This window comes from Pavona decussata, unplaced genomic scaffold (genome assembly GCF_977016875.1).
Source record: "Pavona decussata unplaced genomic scaffold, jaPavDecu1.1 SCAFFOLD_161, whole genome shotgun sequence".
Taxonomy (NCBI): domain Eukaryota; kingdom Metazoa; phylum Cnidaria; class Anthozoa; order Scleractinia; family Agariciidae; genus Pavona; species Pavona decussata.
In genome coordinates, this window is record NW_028145572.1 from 2206192 (window position 1) to 2224915 (window position 18724).

The 18724-nt window shown below is 40.0% G+C and overlaps 2 protein-coding genes across 2 annotated transcripts; both read right to left on the reverse strand.

The window, feature by feature from the left end:
- Positions 1-1378: 1378 nt before the first annotated feature.
- Positions 1379-6319, reverse strand: LOC146464727 (proton-coupled folate transporter-like). Its single transcript, XM_085129405.1, has 6 exons — positions 6104-6319; positions 5549-5864; positions 4419-4961; positions 3495-3578; positions 3076-3232; positions 1379-2117 (listed from the first exon to the last, which is right to left on the reverse strand). The coding sequence occupies exons 1-6, from the start codon at positions 6254-6256 to the stop codon at positions 2072-2074; spliced, it is 1299 nt and encodes a 432-aa protein (XP_084985531.1). The 5' UTR covers positions 6257-6319; the 3' UTR covers positions 1379-2071.
- A 3563-nt stretch (positions 6320-9882) lies between these two features.
- Positions 9883-18153, reverse strand: LOC146464728 (proton-coupled folate transporter-like). The gene is made up of 7 exons (XM_085129419.1): positions 17969-18153; positions 15371-15645; positions 14643-14958; positions 13277-13822; positions 12412-12495; positions 11936-12095; positions 9883-11082 (listed from the first exon to the last, which is right to left on the reverse strand). Exons 2-7 carry the CDS (start codon positions 15602-15604, stop codon positions 10857-10859), a joined length of 1566 nt encoding a protein of 521 aa, XP_084985545.1. The 5' UTR covers positions 15605-15645; positions 17969-18153; the 3' UTR covers positions 9883-10856.
- Between the last annotated feature and the right edge of the window lie 571 nt (positions 18154-18724).

Genomic DNA, 18724 nt, shown 5'->3' on the forward strand with positions numbered 1-18724 from the left:
AACAATGACTTTACACGTGTGTAAAAAATGTTGCCGTTCTCGGCAAAACAACAACTTTGCGAAATTCAAGGTTTTTTGGAGAGCGTGAATACAACAGATCCAAAGACAAATTTTCAGTTTCTTTCAGTCAGCTTTTATTCAATAAAAGCCAACTTACGAGTTGGAAAATCGCGAAGTCAATTCACAAAAAAAAAATAATAATAATGCAAAAGTCAATTTATATTCTCAAGAGACGTTTCTTGCTGTCACGCCTAGCACGGCTGGTACAGAACTGCACTTAGCCGGGAGGGAGTTTGTGTGGTTTGTTACGTGCCAAAGGCTTCCCGTGGATTTCCCCGGCTGGGCACATTTTAGTACTCGTGCCTAGGTTTGACCGTGAGTTTGTTCCAACATTCCAGCGACACGGCTCTGTCGGCGGCAAAAATGGCACCCAATTTGAAATGAACTTTGTTTTCAACGAAGGCCTGTGTCTCAATAAATAAACTTCGCCGAAAACTATCTGCCCAGGTAGGACCGCACATCATCCTTCTTGCCATATGGAGAGACAGTTAGGCGAGTGCTTAAGTTTCAAGCAAATTTTAGCGAGGTTTTCGAAGTGCTCTCCTCAAATGACGGGCCAAATTATATTCAAATTCGACTTTCAGTTTCCTACCTTGTCACTAACATAATACAGTGATGCACGTGGAACAGCTGCTGAGAGATAAACCGCTCTAAACAGCGTTTAGAAGCACTGAGACGCATTGAAAACACAGCAAAACACACCGGGTAAGCTTTTTCAGACTTAATCATATTTTTGGTGAGTTTTGTGGGAATATTGTTGTCTAAATTTCGATTTAATTTTAACTCCATACAAACTCTTTAATCACGCTTGCATGGTAACCTGTGTCACATACGCTTTGGTTACCTGTGGATGCATTAACGTTTTTATGTTGCCTGCGAGCAGACGTTCGGTCGTGTTTGTTTCACGCGAGTTACGAGAACACGCGCGACCAAGCCGCGAGTCACGAGCTCTAGGTTTTCCCATCTCGGTTCTCCAAGCTGGCGGCTAAAATCTCGTGCTTTATACGTTTGTCCTGCTTTGGATCACAAAAATTGTGTCACGACACTAATGCCAAATTTGCTGTGGATTCGTGTGAGTGGTAGATCCCCAGCAGATCCCTTTGACGATATTATCACAAAATGTATCATCGATAAGAGGACAGACGCATAAAAAACTGACGTCAATTGTTTGTTTTTTGTTTCTTTAAATAGCAAAATTGAAAGCGAGTGAACTTTGGCTCAAAACGAGTAAAGGGATTACAATGGCATGCGAGAAATTTAGAAAATAGTGAAAAGTAATAAACAATTAATAATAATATAGTTTATTCTAGTCATTTGCAGGCCATGACTAAATTCCTGACCGATAGCAATTCATAATTGAGAAATCTAGATTATAGTCTGTTACTTCATGGTTACAAAGTTCTTGGATCTTTCAGTCCTGATTGGTGTTGGATACTTAGTTCACCTCAGGTTGTACTGGCCAGTGGATTGTACTACATTTTCACGGTGTGTAAGATTGTAAATGATGCTACCCTGGGTTACTTCTGTACAAAACCGGGTACAGGCCTTAGCTCGGCAACTTTTAGAACTTTTTCCCTTTGTACTTTTAGGGTACAGTTGATACCTTACTGCATCCAATACACTGAGTTTCTTTTTTAGTTGTTTTTTTTTTAGTTTTGGACACTTCTCAATCTAATATGTGACCTACTCCTTCTCTGTTGGTGTGATTTATAGCATACCACAGAAAATACCTTTTCAAAACTGGCTTATCAAGTGTGGTCTCCCAGTTCATCATGGTTACCAGTATAAACATACAGCATTTCCCTCGCGGTTCAAAGGGTTATAAAGTAAATAAATTTTGATTCATTTTATTGTTTCTGAAATATATCAGCCATCGGCAGAGAATCTGCTTATATTAAACGTTTTTTTTCACACAGTTGTGTCCCCTTGTTTGAGGCTCGTGGATCCTTCAGGAACCTCGTGAATTTGCTTCTCAGTAGTGAGTACCGCTTTCAGTCTCTACGTCATGTATCTAGCACGTCTCGTTATCGTTCACAGGACTAGGTAGTTCTACGAAGCTGCAATAATATGAAATCAAAGACTGAGCAGTTTTAATCAAATCAATCAAATAGCCATTATTACAACCTATTTATTTACTGTATACCAACTTAGAATTTTCAAACAAAATACTAATCTTGAAATATAGACATCTGTCAAGTAAAAGATCTGTTACAATAGAACAGGTCATTCCAGAGTTGCTGTGAACCTCATTATGAAAGCGAGGCTAGTTTTAAAGTTTTTATTAAGAAAATTAGTTTTCATACATATGCAAACAAAACTTATTTTCACATGAAAAACTTGGCACTTAGCCTTGCTTTCATAAGGAGGTTCATAGCAACTCGAAATGGCCTATCTTTGAAACATTTCCTGAACAAAGGTGAACTGGTAAGTTTTGACGACCGAATTAAAGGACGGCGAATCATGGCCAGCGACTCATGTCTGAAAAAAATCGATTCTGCCTGTAAGACTTCTCTGCAATGGAATGTTTCTGACAAATTTCTGGGCAATAAGAATGTACTCTGCGATTTTAATTTATTGGCGAATATTCTTCACCCCTGGCCAGTTGTCGGCCGGATTACGATCGATCATAGCAGGCGACCAGTGCACCTTTTAATGACACGCGCACTACGAACTTTAAATCCCAATAGGCCATTTCCGAGTTGCTTTGAACCTCATTGTAAAAGCGAGGCTAAGTGCAAAGTTTTTATAATGAAAATAAGTTTTCATTCATATGCAAACAAAACTAATTTTCATATGAAAAGTTTTGCACTTAGTCTCGCTTTCATAATGAGGTTCAGAGCAACTCAGAAATGGCCTATTAACGACAAAGGGATCTGTTACGGGATATTTTCAGTAAAAATAGTTCTCAAAGTCGCAGTCTTTGTATATCATAAAGCAAATCCTATGCGGTGTGTTCAACACCTTCCGTTCTCTAGAATATGAAATGAACTCACTCACAGAAGACACTCGGCCTACCTGACGAGAGTGAAGGGTATCAACACCAAAACTGCACACAGGATAAACACTAAGCCATGGAATGTACCGAGTGTCACCTGGTACACAGTATTGAACAGAGCTGCGCCTGCGAGCTGCATCGCAGCGGTAATCATGTAATAAGCGGAAAACAGGCTGCCTGGAAAATAAGGGTAATGACGTCGATCAGGAAAGAAAACGAATGGAAAACCTTCAATTTTGCAGAATAAACTCATGTTGTTTGTCTCCTTTCCCAGTTTGACACTGGTTCAGAGTGAGATTAAACCTCCCTTTATAAGAAATGCAGCGCATTATGTCCTCTTTTATCCTAAAGCTGAACTAATTCGACAATTCTGACCGCATTTTGTTTTTCTGAAGATCAACAAACAGAGTCAAAAAAAGAAAAGAGTGAATTTATTTACCTTGTTCATTCTCTTCGACGATTCTTGACATTCCACCCACTAAAATAGGGCTAATAACTCCATTGAAGACCCCAACCACACCAACTGGAAGATATTTGAAGAAAAAAATCATTTGTTGCTGCAAAGAGAGCTCATCCTCTCTTGTCACTGCACATTAAAAAGCACAGCGTTGAGTCGCACATGGAGCCAGAAGTTGCTCGCACTGCCAATAGCAGCATTACTGCTGACTGTATAAATTCAAAAAATCTGCTCTGCTTTAGCCCCTAAATTAGGCTTGTCTTGGTGAGTAAATGGTGCAATTTTGGTGATTTTCAGAGTCTCCTAACTGATTGCAGCCTAAACAGTTCTACGTTTAAGGTCTGAAACTGCACCCATGACGGTTAAAATGGTTTTTGTTTTTCCCCAAATTGTGCCCAAAATGGCTCAGAAAGAGGTTAAATGAGCCCCTGGGTCAACATGGATAAATCGGGCACTTTGGAGCTGTTGAAACAGATTGTTTGAAGTTATAGGCTAGGATGCTAGTTCATCGAAGGGTTTCCTTAGGGTCTTTCGGTAACCGTTTTTAGAAACACTTTTATAGAGAGGAACAATGTGGAGTAAAGAAACAAAGTACGAGACAATGATCAAACTAGTTCTACGTTTTGACCATCCCTATACTTTTTATAAAGTAACGCCCTTCCAATTTTCCAATTGAAAGATCGATACAGAGACGAGACTGCACGCCAGAGATATTTTCCCGTGTCTTGGCTTTTTGCTTTATTTATTTTTATTTGATAATCAAGGAAAAATTTGAAGCAGAAACGGATCTTTTTGATGAAGGTCATTAAACCTCTCTTGACTGTAAGTAATTGTGGTCTGCATCCATTAGTTCCAAGAGATGAGTTTAAAATGATGATGGAGCTTTAAAGCTCCAAACATACTTACCGAGAAAAACCATCCAAGTGCGATCCGAGAAGGCCAGCAGAACTGAAGACAAAATTACACTCACCATGCCAATCCGTGTAACTTTTAACTCTTTTAAGCAACGACCCAAGAACTTCACACCAGCCGCGCCCCCCACGCCGTGGACAAACATTGCAAAGGCGGAGTAATATCCAGATAACGTAGGACTCCAACATATGGGGCTCTTCAATACGTACAGCCGCTGAACGCCATCAATACCGAGGCCAGTTAAGAACATGATACCATCACAGACCATCAGCAAAATCAGGTTCTTACGTCCAGCCTCTCTTGGCTTTCGAAACAAGTTGAAAAAGGTCTTGTAATTCTCAGGGCTGAAGAAGCTAACTACGGTGCCTTCTGTTGCCCTAGGACTCTCAGACACACAGAATAGCGTCCAGATACCGGAGAGAAGTGAGCAGGACAAAATAAACCAAGCCACTGGAATGAATCCTAAATTTTCAATCCAAAGACCGCTAGTCAGTTGACTGATGAATCCAGCTATGAAAATCGCCAGGTACAACACGGCTATAGATTGGAGGGGGGAAAGTAAAACCTAATGGTTAAGAGATTGTTAAAAGGCCAAATATAAAAGGGATGTAGCTCAGGAAATAGTGGCCAGCACCAGGTACAAGAGAGATGCAAAAACACTTTTTTTTTCAACTACAACTAGTACAACTAGTAACTGTCTTGGAGATAAAAGATTTGGAAAGTCGCTCCACGTTCAGTTTTGTCTTGGCAGATAAGCAAGCTATCTGCTATCGCACGCGCTGATTTGCTATTAGCAGTAAGCTTTTAGCTAGCGAGGAAAGAGATAGTGTCTTGTGTCGTTTGGCAAGTGGCAGGCTGGTCTGAGATCAGCCTAAAACTTTCCAGACAAGCTGGATACTTCACAATTTGAGAGATGCCTTCTCTCGGAAGTCTACACCCTACCTGAAAACGTAATAATTTCGTCCCGATTTTCGTCTAAAAGAAGTCACAATTTTGCAAGCTTGATACATTAACTGGAATGGCAGATCGCCGTGTGCCAGAAATAAGTAAGCGGCGGACCATCCTTATCCCCGGGGCCCGGGTTCTTAAAATCATGTTTTTTTTTACTTCAGTCCGAGCCTCACCTATTCGAAATGCTCTTTCCTCCTTCCCGGAAGTATCCGCTATATATGACGTAGCTCCAAGCATCAAAACAGGAGCGAATCCTGAAAATCCGCTAATAGCCGCGGACACGAAAAGAATGTACACAGACCACTCAAAATACACTACCAGTAAGCTTACGGTATGCGCCAGGCATGCGCCTAAAATAGCAACCTGTAAAGCAGGTTTCCGCTTGCCACCACTGTCTGACCAGGGACCCCAAAGGGGCGCCACGAGAATGGAGGGGATGGTCATCACCAGATTGTAACCTAGATTTATCTTGGAGGCAAGCACTTGCACCTGAAAAAGAAACCACTAAAATGGTTAAAGCATTGAAAGGATTGTACGTCAAAACCGCTGTCTAATCTGCGGCCCCATTCACACCAACTAATAAAAATGTTTATTTAATCCAGGTTTAACAAAACACAATCAGTGACGGAAACAGCAAAAGACCGAATCTTACAGAAATGGAAGGAGGCGCATCAGCTCCAAAGTAGGAACGGCAAAGCCCATTCGGGACATAACTTTGCATTACTGACCTCCTTTTCCAGTTGCCAAAGTGATGAATTTTTGCCCAGGCCCTCGTCTGCACAACCGGAACCCTCCACTCCCTGGCTGACGTTTCGATATGGGAATCCTTTCATGTCACTGACTCTTTGGTATATGTATATTTGACCAATCGGGAAATACATTAACCACCCGAAGAAAACAAGAAATACTGCTGGCTCCACTGTTAAGTATCTTCTCCATGACGGAATCATGCTTTTGGTTGACGCCATCTACGAGAGTAAAACGATACCAAAGAAAATATTGTTTGTCTATTCGTTTATTTATTTATTTATTTATTTATTTATTTATTTATTTATTTATTTATTTATTTATTTATTTATCTATTTATTTATTTTTGGTTTTTGACACTATCAATACTTCGTCGGGACCTTAAACATAAAGTGAGTATGCACGTTAGGATTCAGTGACCTTTGCAGCCTAATGTAGTTATCGATCATATTTATAAATTTCATGATCGAATGACTTTTAAATTGTAACGATCCCAACGTACATATTCACTTTATGTTTAAGCCCGCGACGAACGTTGGTTTTCAAACCGAAATATAGGGCACAATAAAATATATTAATTTTTATTTTATTTGTCTTGCGTCTCGGAACCAGCTAAATTTTTGTGCAGCACATCAGAGAATTTGGAACGTAATGGTAAATTCCTGGAATATTTTCTCCTGGAGACCAGAAACTAAAGTGTGAAAGAGCCATGGGAGCCCAAACCACACGTCAATGAAGATTACACTCTGAACTTTCATTAAATCAATTAAGAAAATTGAGATCACGTAGTGCAGCTTTGTAGCCTGCGCGCGAACCGCAAAACCGAAAGAGTGAACCACGAATCACACGGTCCTCTTGATGTCACGCACGACGAAAACTCGGAAATTGAAACTGTTCTATTTTCAAAAGGAAGTACGACATCGAGCAATGTATGTTATGTAATCTTTCCTTGAATGAAGGTAAACATTTTGTAGGCCTCCCGGTTTTGAATTCTAGAATTTGGTGTCGTCACGTGAAAACCAAGAATTGTCTCCCATTGTCCATTGTCACTCCGTTAAAGACTCTTTCAGCCTTTCAATTGAAGGTCGACTTTCTGAAGGCTGCGTTAGAGCATTCCACACAATTAGAAGGAGATTAACCTTCAAAAGCCCATACACTGTCTTGATCAAGAAACAAAAAGAAAAAATATCAGTTTTAACAGATGGTTTGCACGTACCGTCGATTAACTCTGGCGCAATGTAGCTGTTCTTGTATTGCGCTCGCATACAGAGTGGTTTTGCATTAGGCTTCTTCGCTTTTACTGCCAAAACACTTTTTCCGAAGTCGATGATTACAGGTTTCGGGTGGCTACTTTCAGTTGTCTCAAGGACGACAATTTAATTATTGCTTTTCAGGTCATTGTGTATGTACCCGCATTTGTGAATATGCTGCAGGGCATCCGCAACATCACAAAAAATCTTCTTCCACTGATCCTCTTTCGCTATTTTTCTTTTCTTTGTTGCTTTGAAGAGGGTAAGGCTTTCGCTTCCGTTTCCGTGAAATTTCAGCATGATGCTGACTGGCCGTTGCTGAGATATAACCCCAAATAAAAGGGGTATTCCCGGATGATCACCCAGCTCCAGGATCACCTGAGCCTCGTGGGCAACCTCTTTCCTACGCCTTTCGAAGCTGTTGCCTTTCAGGGTGGAACTGTCCGCACTCTTGTACTCTTTAACTGCCACTTATATTTCACGGTACTTTGCAAGGAAGCACGTGCCGAAGGTACCACTTCCAATGGGCTTTGTCCCAACTCTCGCCTCAAATTAGCGGGGTCAATTTCTTTGAGGGTACTGATACCTGACTAAGCTGTGTATCCCTCTCCTGACGCTTTAGTTGCCTGCGTTGTTGTTTTGAGGCGCTTGTTGTCTCTTCCTTTTTCTGTCTTTCTTATGAGTGCAGCAGAAACCATTCGTTTTCCTCTTAAGAAATCTTGCTGCCTGGCATCTCTACCGTCCGCTCTATGGTCAACACTGCTGTCGTTATGCGGTTTGCGTGCTTCAGTTGTGTCCGGTTTAATAACGACGGTTTTATCTTCTTTCCTTTCCCTATTTCCAGCAGCCTCAATCTTCTTTCCTTTCGCCTTTTCTTTTGAGCTTTTCTTAAGTTTTTGTGGTAAGTGTTACGCCTTTTCTTTGCCTGTTCTCCATCTTCGCCAGCCTCTGATTCTCGTTCGCGACGTCGTCGCTTTAGTTCTTTCTTGGATTCCATGGGAGCTCTTGGTACATTGGTACTGGTTCTGCGTCTGAGTAGTGGGGATGCTATGTTTTACCTGGGAACTTTCATGTCATCAGTAATGCATGGAGCTCGAATTAAAGGGACCCGCTAGTAAATGAACGTTTGCCGGTATATGATTGTTTGCTAAGCGGCTTGTTTGACTGATTTATAAATATAATTATCTCCCACTCCCACTGTTCAACCTTCCTTTGGGGCGATGTTTGTAATATGCAGTGAACAGGAGGAGAAGATTTATTTTAAGCGCTGTTTTCGAAAACTTTTTTTTTTGTCTTGAAGGGCACAATTTTAAGAGTTACAACGCAAGGGCGATTTGTTCGATTTCAATCAAATTTGAACAGTTGCTAGATTAATTTATCTTCAAGCAAAACTTGTTGGCGAATTAGATAAGTCAAAACCCTTTATCGCTGAGAGCCATTACCATATGATCACTCAGTATCGTTTGGTCATAGCTTTTTTTAAACTTGGTGGCTCTTAAAGGGTAAACTGACGAAAACAAAACCTTCAAAATCGCCACAATTCGCCGTTTTCAGGCAAAAGAACCACAAAGCACAACGATTGAGGTAAGTTTACATTTATTGTGACTTTTCAGATAAACATTTTCCCTAACATTTGGCTATCATACGACCATACAAATCCTTTAAATTTTGTAAACAGTCACCAGTCACACCGTTTGTGTGGGTTCCCTGTGGTAAAACTATACGATTGAGTCAACAGATTCTTGTCCACAGGCTAAAAATTATTATTCATATGAAAGAGAAAACGGGTACTCATGATCTAACCGAAGTCAAAATGCTCTTGGAGGCCTCATGCGCAAATGATGTCAGGGATGTGTCAAGAAATTAGGTGAATAAAATTGCTCTTAATGGGAAATCCAAGCATGGAGAAACGAACAAAGAAAGACAGATATAATACCTACAACTACAAACGCGCAATTGCAGCAGGCGCCCCTGTATTCACTTCCAAAATGTACAATACCGTGTCCTTGTTTAAATTTCGCGTCTAGGAAAGTGCTCGCCGCGTGAGAGCAGCGATTTGGTCGATGCGTGTGCTTTGCTCAATGGATATCTTGTAGCTTAGAACTAATAGCGCAAAAATGAAAATTGATTTATTGATATTTACGAGATGCGTTAGCCGCCGCAGCGTTGCCAAGCGTCTCCCATTTTTAAGACGGTATTGTAATTTTTTTATCAGTGGGTCTTCGTTTCAGATCATGGATCTTCGTTTTAGATCCGGGGTCTTCGATCTTCGGTCTTCGATTTTGGGTCTTAGTTTTAGAAACATCCGTTACGTCATGTTTGTTTACTTCATTTTAATCTTCAGTGAGTTTTGAGATATATGTTGTTTATTTCCTTGCCACCATTCTGTTCCGGCTTAAAACTGTAGGGGTAAGACGTTGAATGGGTTAATGAAAGCGACCTACCTTGACTTTCAACGAAGTCCGCCTTTTTTCTTTCGTGTTCTCTGCAGGATCACTGACTGGTGCAGGATAAAGTTTGGATTTTGAGCTCTGTGTCACGCCAAGGTCCATGTCACGCAACCGTCCACAGGCAATAGGTCCGGAATGCATACGAATTCTGTTTCGAAAACCTTAAAGTGCCCGTGGAAACGATCCTCGAAAGTAGCAACCCACGCGTAGCGATAAACTGTTGTTTCTCATAAATGTCAACTGTACAAACCCTCCCAAAGTAAGAAAACCATTCCTCCTCCTCCCCTCCCGGCCTCAGTCATTTCATTTAAGTGACTTGACTTTTTCCTAGTCACGAGAGTAAAGCAAGTTTTACCAAGTTTTACTAAGATTTTTCCATCCAGTAACAGCAGAGTGCCTCACGGGTCGTAGGTGGCCTACACGGCCAGAGCCTAGCCCAATTTCTGTAGCATAAAGTACTATTAATAACAGTGTCGCCGCGCAAATTCCACAGAAATGTTATCCAATGTATGTTACAATGAAAAGACTACAAATACAAAAAAAAGCTACAATTCTTAAAAAATGTATATTGGGATTTTTGCTAAAAATACAAATACACATACAGCATCGACAAAATTGATTAATTATCTGTTTAGTAAAAAGAAGTATTGCTACTAGAGCCCCCTCTTTAACCTAGTCTATCACAGGGGTTCCCCCAGGAGTATGCCATCATAACCCATTTATACACTTGGCTGAACAAAGACGATGTGGAGCTTTTTGTCTATAGAAACAACACGACAGCAGGCCAGAGGCTAGGCCTCGAACAACCAGCATTCAATAAGAACTGACGTGTAACGTTATATCACTATTACCGCTGCGTCTCAACAACATATTGCTGATAGGAGAAGGTTACAACAAATTTTAACTGTTAAAAAATATTTAAAGGCATTTCCGAAAAAGCCTAATAGACTTTCAGTACAACTCAGTAAGAAGTCTTTGTCAGCATCGGCGCATTGCTGATTTCTGAGTCCTTTGATGACATGAGCGTGTGTCACTCATAATTCTTTATTGCATTGTTCTAACTTATCGTCGTCTTTACAACTGAGCTCGTTGTCCTCTGGGATCGCTAAAGTTTCCAATTCCGTTTCATCTTTTCCGTCCTCGTTATCATTACCGTCGTTTCCTTTCTTTATTAACGCATCATCTTGTCCAGTGGCACCTTCTTTATCATCCTCGTCTGTTTCTACTCGCTGTTCAGTAGGAGGTGAAACGTGTACGCAACTAGAAAGCAAAACCAGAAATGTGACATTGACATTTGACATTATTTTATTTATACCCTCCACTCTTACTGTTACATGTTAAGCGCAAAATACGAGGTATTAAAAACATAGAATAACACGCAGCTCAAAAATACAGTTAAAAAATACAATTCAATTAGGGGAGGAGAGTAGAAGGGCTCCTCTAGTAAAACTAATACTGTGCCCCTTTAAAGGAAGTAAATTGATAAGGAAAGTAACTAAGTAGAAAAGAAAAAATAAGAAAGATATAAAAAAACAAGGTGAAACGAAATAATTAGAGTAAAGTATCAAGCAAGGAATATATCATCAATATTGAGCAAGGTAATATCTATAGAGTGCTTTTCTAAACATTTTTTTAGTAGGTTTGTCCTTTGATCAAGTATTTAAGAGAACATATCTGAGTAAATTTAAAAGAAAACACCTGAACAAAATTCAAGAACCTTATTAGAATAAGAAGCTTCTAATTACATTAAGGATTACCTGAGAATTCAGCCGATCAAGAAATGCTGAAGAAAATATTATGCTTTACTTTGGACATAGAAATCAGTGACATTGCCTTGTAGCGAACTAAATCATGGTTGTGCCAATCTCATGGATGGTTCATGTTTTGACTGGCGGAAACCATTATTTGTTTCGATTGTGACGTAATGCACTTTGTATAACGTCACTTGGTTACCGCAACATCAAGAAACTGCTGTGTCTCGTTTAAAAAATGCGAAATAACTGGTCACTGATAATTCGCAGTTTAAAACATAGAGAAAAAGAAAATAATAAGCAAAAAAAGGTGAATGTAAGTGCCAAAGTGTTTTGGAACACAAACACATCCGTGGCATTACCTGAGAATTCCAAATGGGATGAGTTTTAAAGCTGCGCTTAACAAGAAAACAAAACCGTTGAACTCGAGACCAAGTGTGGCTTCGTAAACATTGTTGAAGAGCATAGCACCAAGAAACTGTGAAAGTACACTGATGACTCCAACAACACAGAACAAGGAACCTATAATCGCCAGGAAAAAAAACCAAAAATGTTAAGATTTCTGTGTTTAATAAAGTCTGGCATTTCATCTAAACGTTTTATTGAGACATTTTATCTATCCAGTACAGTATTCAATCCGATAATTTACAGTGCCTATGAAGTAAAAATAAATTATGATTATTTGAAAGGCCTTTCAAAGTGACGAATAATGCAGTGCCTATCATCTTTGAATACTGCTACCCTCATAGTGACATGAAAATAGCCAGAAGACCCATGCACCCTTTGGGTGCCTATTTTACAACATTTATTGTCATGTACAGGTATTTTATATACATACCCTGTTCATCCATTCCCACCATCCTTGACACAATGCCGATAATAACTGGACCGACAGAGCCTCCGAAAAATCCCAGGGATGGTGCTATAATTAAAGAAAACAATTACCGTGAAGACTGAGTGGCAATAAATCTGCTGCACTGGCCATTCAGAGGGTGATATGGTTTTGAACTGGGTTTTTTTTTCTGAAATATGAGAGAGTTTTTCACGATTTGCCTCTCAAAAAAAGGTATTTCAAAGGGTATTGGTCTGAAAAAAGATGACTTTAATAGTGAAGTATAAACAAGACAGGGTCAAAGCTTGATTAACTCGTAATATTAAGCAATCTTAACAGGGGCATAATGGGTGACAAGCGCCCCTCAAGACTGGCAAGACTGGCTTCAATTGCTTATTTGGTTTTCGCAAAGAGTCTTTTGGCGGGCAGGCTTCGTTTTCGAGACGGCTCGTCAGCCTTCCGTCTGGTGGCCCCGCCGCCCGTCTAAAACTCTCACGAAAACCCAACCAAGTAGCCTGCACGAAAACTCGAACCAGTATCATGTAAACGCGTCATTCACACCGTTTTGAAATGGGTCTACTCGAGAGCTTCAAGATAAGCTAACTTGTTCTTACGTGCTACAAGCTTGTACAGCACAATACTCGTCCCTACAAGCTTGCACAGCACAATGTTCGTCCAAGAATTTGTTAGACTTTCGGGTCGTGAAAGGGCCGTAGCCAAACGCCTGGCCACGCTGGACGTTATATTTGTAGTCACGTATGTCTTCAAACAATCCGGCATGGAAATGCTTGTTCAAGTGAAATCAAATCCGTTGTGAAACTCGCGCCGGTGCGAATTTTCACTTGTAAACTCTCCCTTAAGAAATACTCACCAAGGAATACAAACCACGTTCGATTTGCAAAGGCTAGTACTGCCATTTCAACAATCTGACTGATAAGCCCTATCGCTCCAACAATCTTCTCGTTGAAGAAGTTTCCGAACAACTTCACACCAATGGCTCCTCCAAGTCCAGCAATGAACATGCCGTAAGCCAGAAAATACCCCACAAGCTTGGGACCAAAACACAGAGGGCTCCTCATCACGAAAAGAGTGGTTACTCCAAGTAGTCCCTCGACAGTTAAGGCTACAATTGTGCCCGCGATCACGAGGAGCAGCAAACTTTTTCTTGCACCATCCTGGCGTGGCTGTTTGAACACGTTTACTAGTATCTTTAAGTTTTTTACATTGAAAAACTTATTTTTTGCGTGTTTGACTCGCTCTTGGTTTTCCGGTACCAGGAATATGGCCCAAAGACCACTTGCGACGTAACAGACGAGGAGAACCCATGTTGGTGCAATAAAGCCGAACTTCTCAATCCATAAGCCACTGGTCAGCTGACTCAATACTCCGCTCATAAATACAAGCATCTGAATTATAGCTGTAAGTAAGAGTGTAATGTTGATCTATGCAAGTGCATAGTTCACAGAAGTAGATTGCAGGTGGGGAGGGGGTTGATCAATTCTCGTGTGACAGGAAAGATTTCGCTAAGTTTTCTCAGCTGTTAATGTCGTTCAATATACATTGGATTCTGGGTTACGTTTCAAGGGCGTGAGCGTGTGTGAATAAAAGCTATGTCAGGATGAGCTGTCAAGTTCCACGATCGCTTTCTGGCAAATGACAACTCCACCTACCAATTGCATTGTGAATTCACCGCAATTTAAACTAAAGCGCAGCGAATGGCGTTACTTTCTTGTTTCTTGTGTCGATAGATGAAATCGTATTAAACAAATACCTGATCGTTGGTAAACAAGTTATGGTCGTTTAATTTTCTCGACATAATAGGTTACCATAGTATGTCTTGTTAAAAACGCCCTTCGTTTTAGCTTATAACTCAAAAATGGAACTGTGATCAGCATGTTCGAATACCTCTCTCTGCAAAGTTTAAAAAACTTGTACGAAGAGCTGAACCCCTCCGTGAACATGCCGATCACAGTTCCATAATAACGAAAGTGAGGTAATCTAGCTCGTTTTTTTTAGTTATAGCCAATTAAAGCTAAATACAGGGTTTGTAACAAGTTCTACTGTTGCTATGGTAACCTATTATGTCAAGACGACCATTACTTGTTTACCAATGATGAGGCGTTTGTCTGATACCATTATTGTAGAATCAACTGATAAAGGGTGGTGGTAATGATCCATCAAAATATAAGTACTGGGATCCTCTGAAAACCGTTGTGATCCACCTTAAATTAACTCACCTATTCGGAAGGCTCTTCCTGTCTTTTCAGTTGTGTCAGCGATATACGACATGACAGCTATCGCGATAGTTGTAAGGAATCCAGAGAAGCCGCTGATGGCTGAGCCCACAAACAACGTATACAAAGGCAATTTGAAGTACATGACGAAGAGCATCACGGTACTCTCCAGTAGAGCCCCAATTACAGGGGCAATGAGGGCGGGTTTTCTCCGGCCAGACTTGTCTGTCCACGGACCCCAAAAAGGTGCCACGAATAGCGCCGGAATGGCCCTGAAGAAAGTGTTTCCTAAGTCTATTTTGGTGGCCACACTTTGAACCTAATGGAAATATAGGAGTAACAGTTTGGTTCAAAAAGATTTCATTTCTAATGAGCAAAAGGTTGCGAGATGACAGAAAATATTCTCCTCTTGCCAAGTGATACATAAGTATTTTGAAAGGCTCTAGCGTCTGACTCAGGTGACTACCCCTTGAGATTTTGCATCGCCCAACCACAGGAGGAAGGGCGAAAACTGGCAGCACATGAGCAAAATAATTAAAACTGACCATATCCGTTTTTTTTGTTTTTTTTTTTTTGCATCTGACTGGCCAAAATAGCAGCAGCACTTTGATTGGCACGTGATCTTTTTGAGTCAAGAGCATTTTGATTCATGGGCAGTAAATGCGAAAAAAAATAAATATGGCACTCAATAGAAAACACTCTAAATGAATTTATCCATCTATATATCTAACCTCCTTTTCTAGTTGTTTTAAGGTAGAGTTTAATCCAGTCATGTTTCCATGACACCCAGGCCCATCTTTATCCATCACAAGCTCCTTATAAGGGAAGCCTTTCTCCTCGCTGACAACACTGTACACATACTGTTGAATCAGAAGGTAGCCTGTCACTATTCCATAGCCGTAGAAAAAAATGACCACTTCCACTGTCAAGTAGCGTCTCCACACGGGATAGTTTAGTCGAAACATTTTGTCGAGGATTCTTTAGCAGGCCCACTGTAAGCCACAATCTGATAACGAAGAGAACGAACACAAAGGTACCGTGATACGTACTGTACAATAATAATTCATTTTCAAATTTAGTCTCTTTAAGGAAATGCTCACTCTCTGTAAGTACAAACAACTTCTATTTGCAGTTTCAGTTTTCAGTTTCAGTTTATTTACACATGGATATAGTATTTACATTGTATATAGGAACATAGGAATAAAATAACAAATAAAAGGAGAAAAGAAAGAAGTTAATGGCTTTGGTAGAAGTGTACGGTGGTCAGAGGAGCTTAGCTTTCGAGCTAACCACCGCTATATCATAAATGGAAATACTAATAATAGTGTGTGCTTGGTGCTATGGCAACTATGGACGATCATACGGAGCTGTCACTTTTATTGCAGAGGACCAATGCGTACCTGACGTCAATTTACTCAGGATTTAACTATAGTAAGAGATGATTACTTGCATACCTTAACAATAGGATTTTTTTTTTAGCTACGGATGTAACTGAATTCATTTCAGGGTCAGTACCTGGAATTATATTTTTAATACCTTTATTTGATGCAAAAGATTTAGTACGGGCAGAGCAATGTAAATGAGATCGTAAAGGAAAATCAGAGTGGATATTAGAGTCCATTTGATTGCAAACCAGCACTGGGAGAATTTCCCGAGTACTTTAGTTATAAAGTCCTTGAGCTCTCAAGGTTTTTTGTGAAAATCGAACCTTAATATACAATATGAATTAAATTTATCGTGTTTGAGAAAAATAACTGACTATAACAACCGTTGGACAAGTAGCAACCTAGAAAATCAGTATTGGACTGAAAACGTTTTCCATGATCTTACTGCCTTTTGGGTTTAACCTTATATTTAGTTAGCCATTATGTCAAGAGCATTATATTCAAGTCGTGACAGCTAAACTGCAAAGTACTAAATGCGACTTAAACAATATGGTGACGTCACAGACGTGGGAATGACGTCATGATTATTTAACATCGCCATCTTGGATCTCTCGATTTCCTCAGGATTTTTGGTCAGCGGGTGGGCGCCGGGAGAGACCCTGGGAAACTGGAATTTTAGTTCCGCAGGATTTCTGCGGTAAAAAAAATTGCAAGACGTTACAGGGCAGCCAATGGACAAAAATATTTTTTTCGAATTCCCCAGAGTCTCTCCTGGCGACAAACCGCTGGCCAAAGATTCTATTGACTCTGGGTACGAGATTGAAGTGCTCCGTGATGGTAAAGTGTCGTCTCACGTGAGCAATGCATGAAATCTTCGCGTGATGCCAATAATACAAAAAACCAATCAACATTCGAGCTACGGTTGAAAGATTCTCTTGACATAACTTACAAATATCTTATTTAAAAAAAATCTTATCCCATTACAATAGCTGTTTCAATGACCTAACCACCGAAGTGTAACTGACATCTTGCTTTGTCAGTGTGTTTGTGTATTGCCGACAAATTTTACCAATAACAAAGGATAATTCTCTTCCACTCAAAGTTGTTTGATTTTTAAGTTAAAATTCTGCTCTTCTGGGTTGATAAACAACAAAAAATAAGCATGTCTTTCGTCTAGAATTGTTAATATGTCAAGGTCGTGGCCACTACATAACACCTAACAGGACTGGCTGAGAAAACAATACACAAAACAGGAACAGTGACCTCACGTGACAACTGGTGAATGGTTCCGATTGAGTTATCCTTAAAATAAAATCACAGATGTGCTAATACACACAGTTGATAGAAAAAGATAGTAAGCGATGCAAGACACGGTTGATTTAAAAAAAGAGCATTTGAAGTTCAACGAAACTTACTTCTACTGTTACAACAACTAGGAACAAAGTTTACGGCTCATTTTTTTACCTAGCAAATGCAAAATAGCTACAGGATAAGTAGCATGTAAATCATAAGAATTTGCATATTATCTTAAACAACGCATCCTGACATTTGCTGTGTACAAAAACGTCAGAGAATGCCTATAAAGATTTGAAACATTTCAACAACAATTGTATTTATGGAACAAAATAATCTTTCCCTAGAAGAGTTTCGCTGTGTTCTGACTTTTCCAGTCGTCACCCTTATCGCACAATATACATTCCACTACATCCTAGGTTGAGTTAGATACAATGCTCACAATCTCCACAAGTTGTTCACTAAACCAATCGATCACAGCTCTCGCTGTACATTGAAAAGCCCGAACAGTTTTAAAGTCGTCAAGAGGTAATCCTGCAAACCTCTGACGTGCCGAAACTGCAACGTTTTCCTCCTGCTGAAATGGCTAAACCTATGTATATTTAAACACCTGAAAGGTTGGCATATCGGAGGCAGAAAATTTCGTCTCACCTATTTTGATGCCGCGGTTTATCCAGGAATAATGTCCAAGCTTTGTAATCCTCCGCTTTTTAACTTATGTTTGCCGTTGCTCCATCATCATTACAGACTTTACGTAACAGTACGGCTGAGGACAGACGATGACAAAAATCATGTGACCAGTGCCGGACAGCTTGGATCGTGAAAGCATTTTGACGCATTTCCGGTTTGTTACTGCGTGCAGTCCTCTTATCGTTCACGACCTCAAAACGAGGAGTTTAAGGGTTGTGAGGAAAACATGAGTTCTTTTATTCACTTGTTTTCGTTTCAGCTCATAATTCCCCCTAATAAGAAGCTGAAATAGGAAAATGCTGTAGTTTCAACTTTGTGGGACTACAGAAACTACATGTAGTTATTGTAGCGTCAAAAGTGTGCTTGTGAGCCATAAATCTACATTTTCAGAAATTTATCTCGCAAAATTTAATGTGATCGGTTAGTGTACATTGACTTTGATGTTACCATAGCAACCCGGCAATTTTTGACAGGCATTTTTCGTTCCTTTTATTGGTTTCTATTACTTCTCGTTCAATTTCGGCGCTTTCTGGAGTTTGGGGGAAAACTTTTTATGAGGGTACATGCCAATTTATTTTAATAGGTTACAAGAGGCTTCTTTGCTTTGCTACACTGTACACGAAGATGCCGTTCCTTCTGCAAAACTTTGCAGAAATTGTGTATTTTATTTTACTTGTATTCTGGGTAGAATGTGTTTCGTAGAGCGCTCAATTCGTT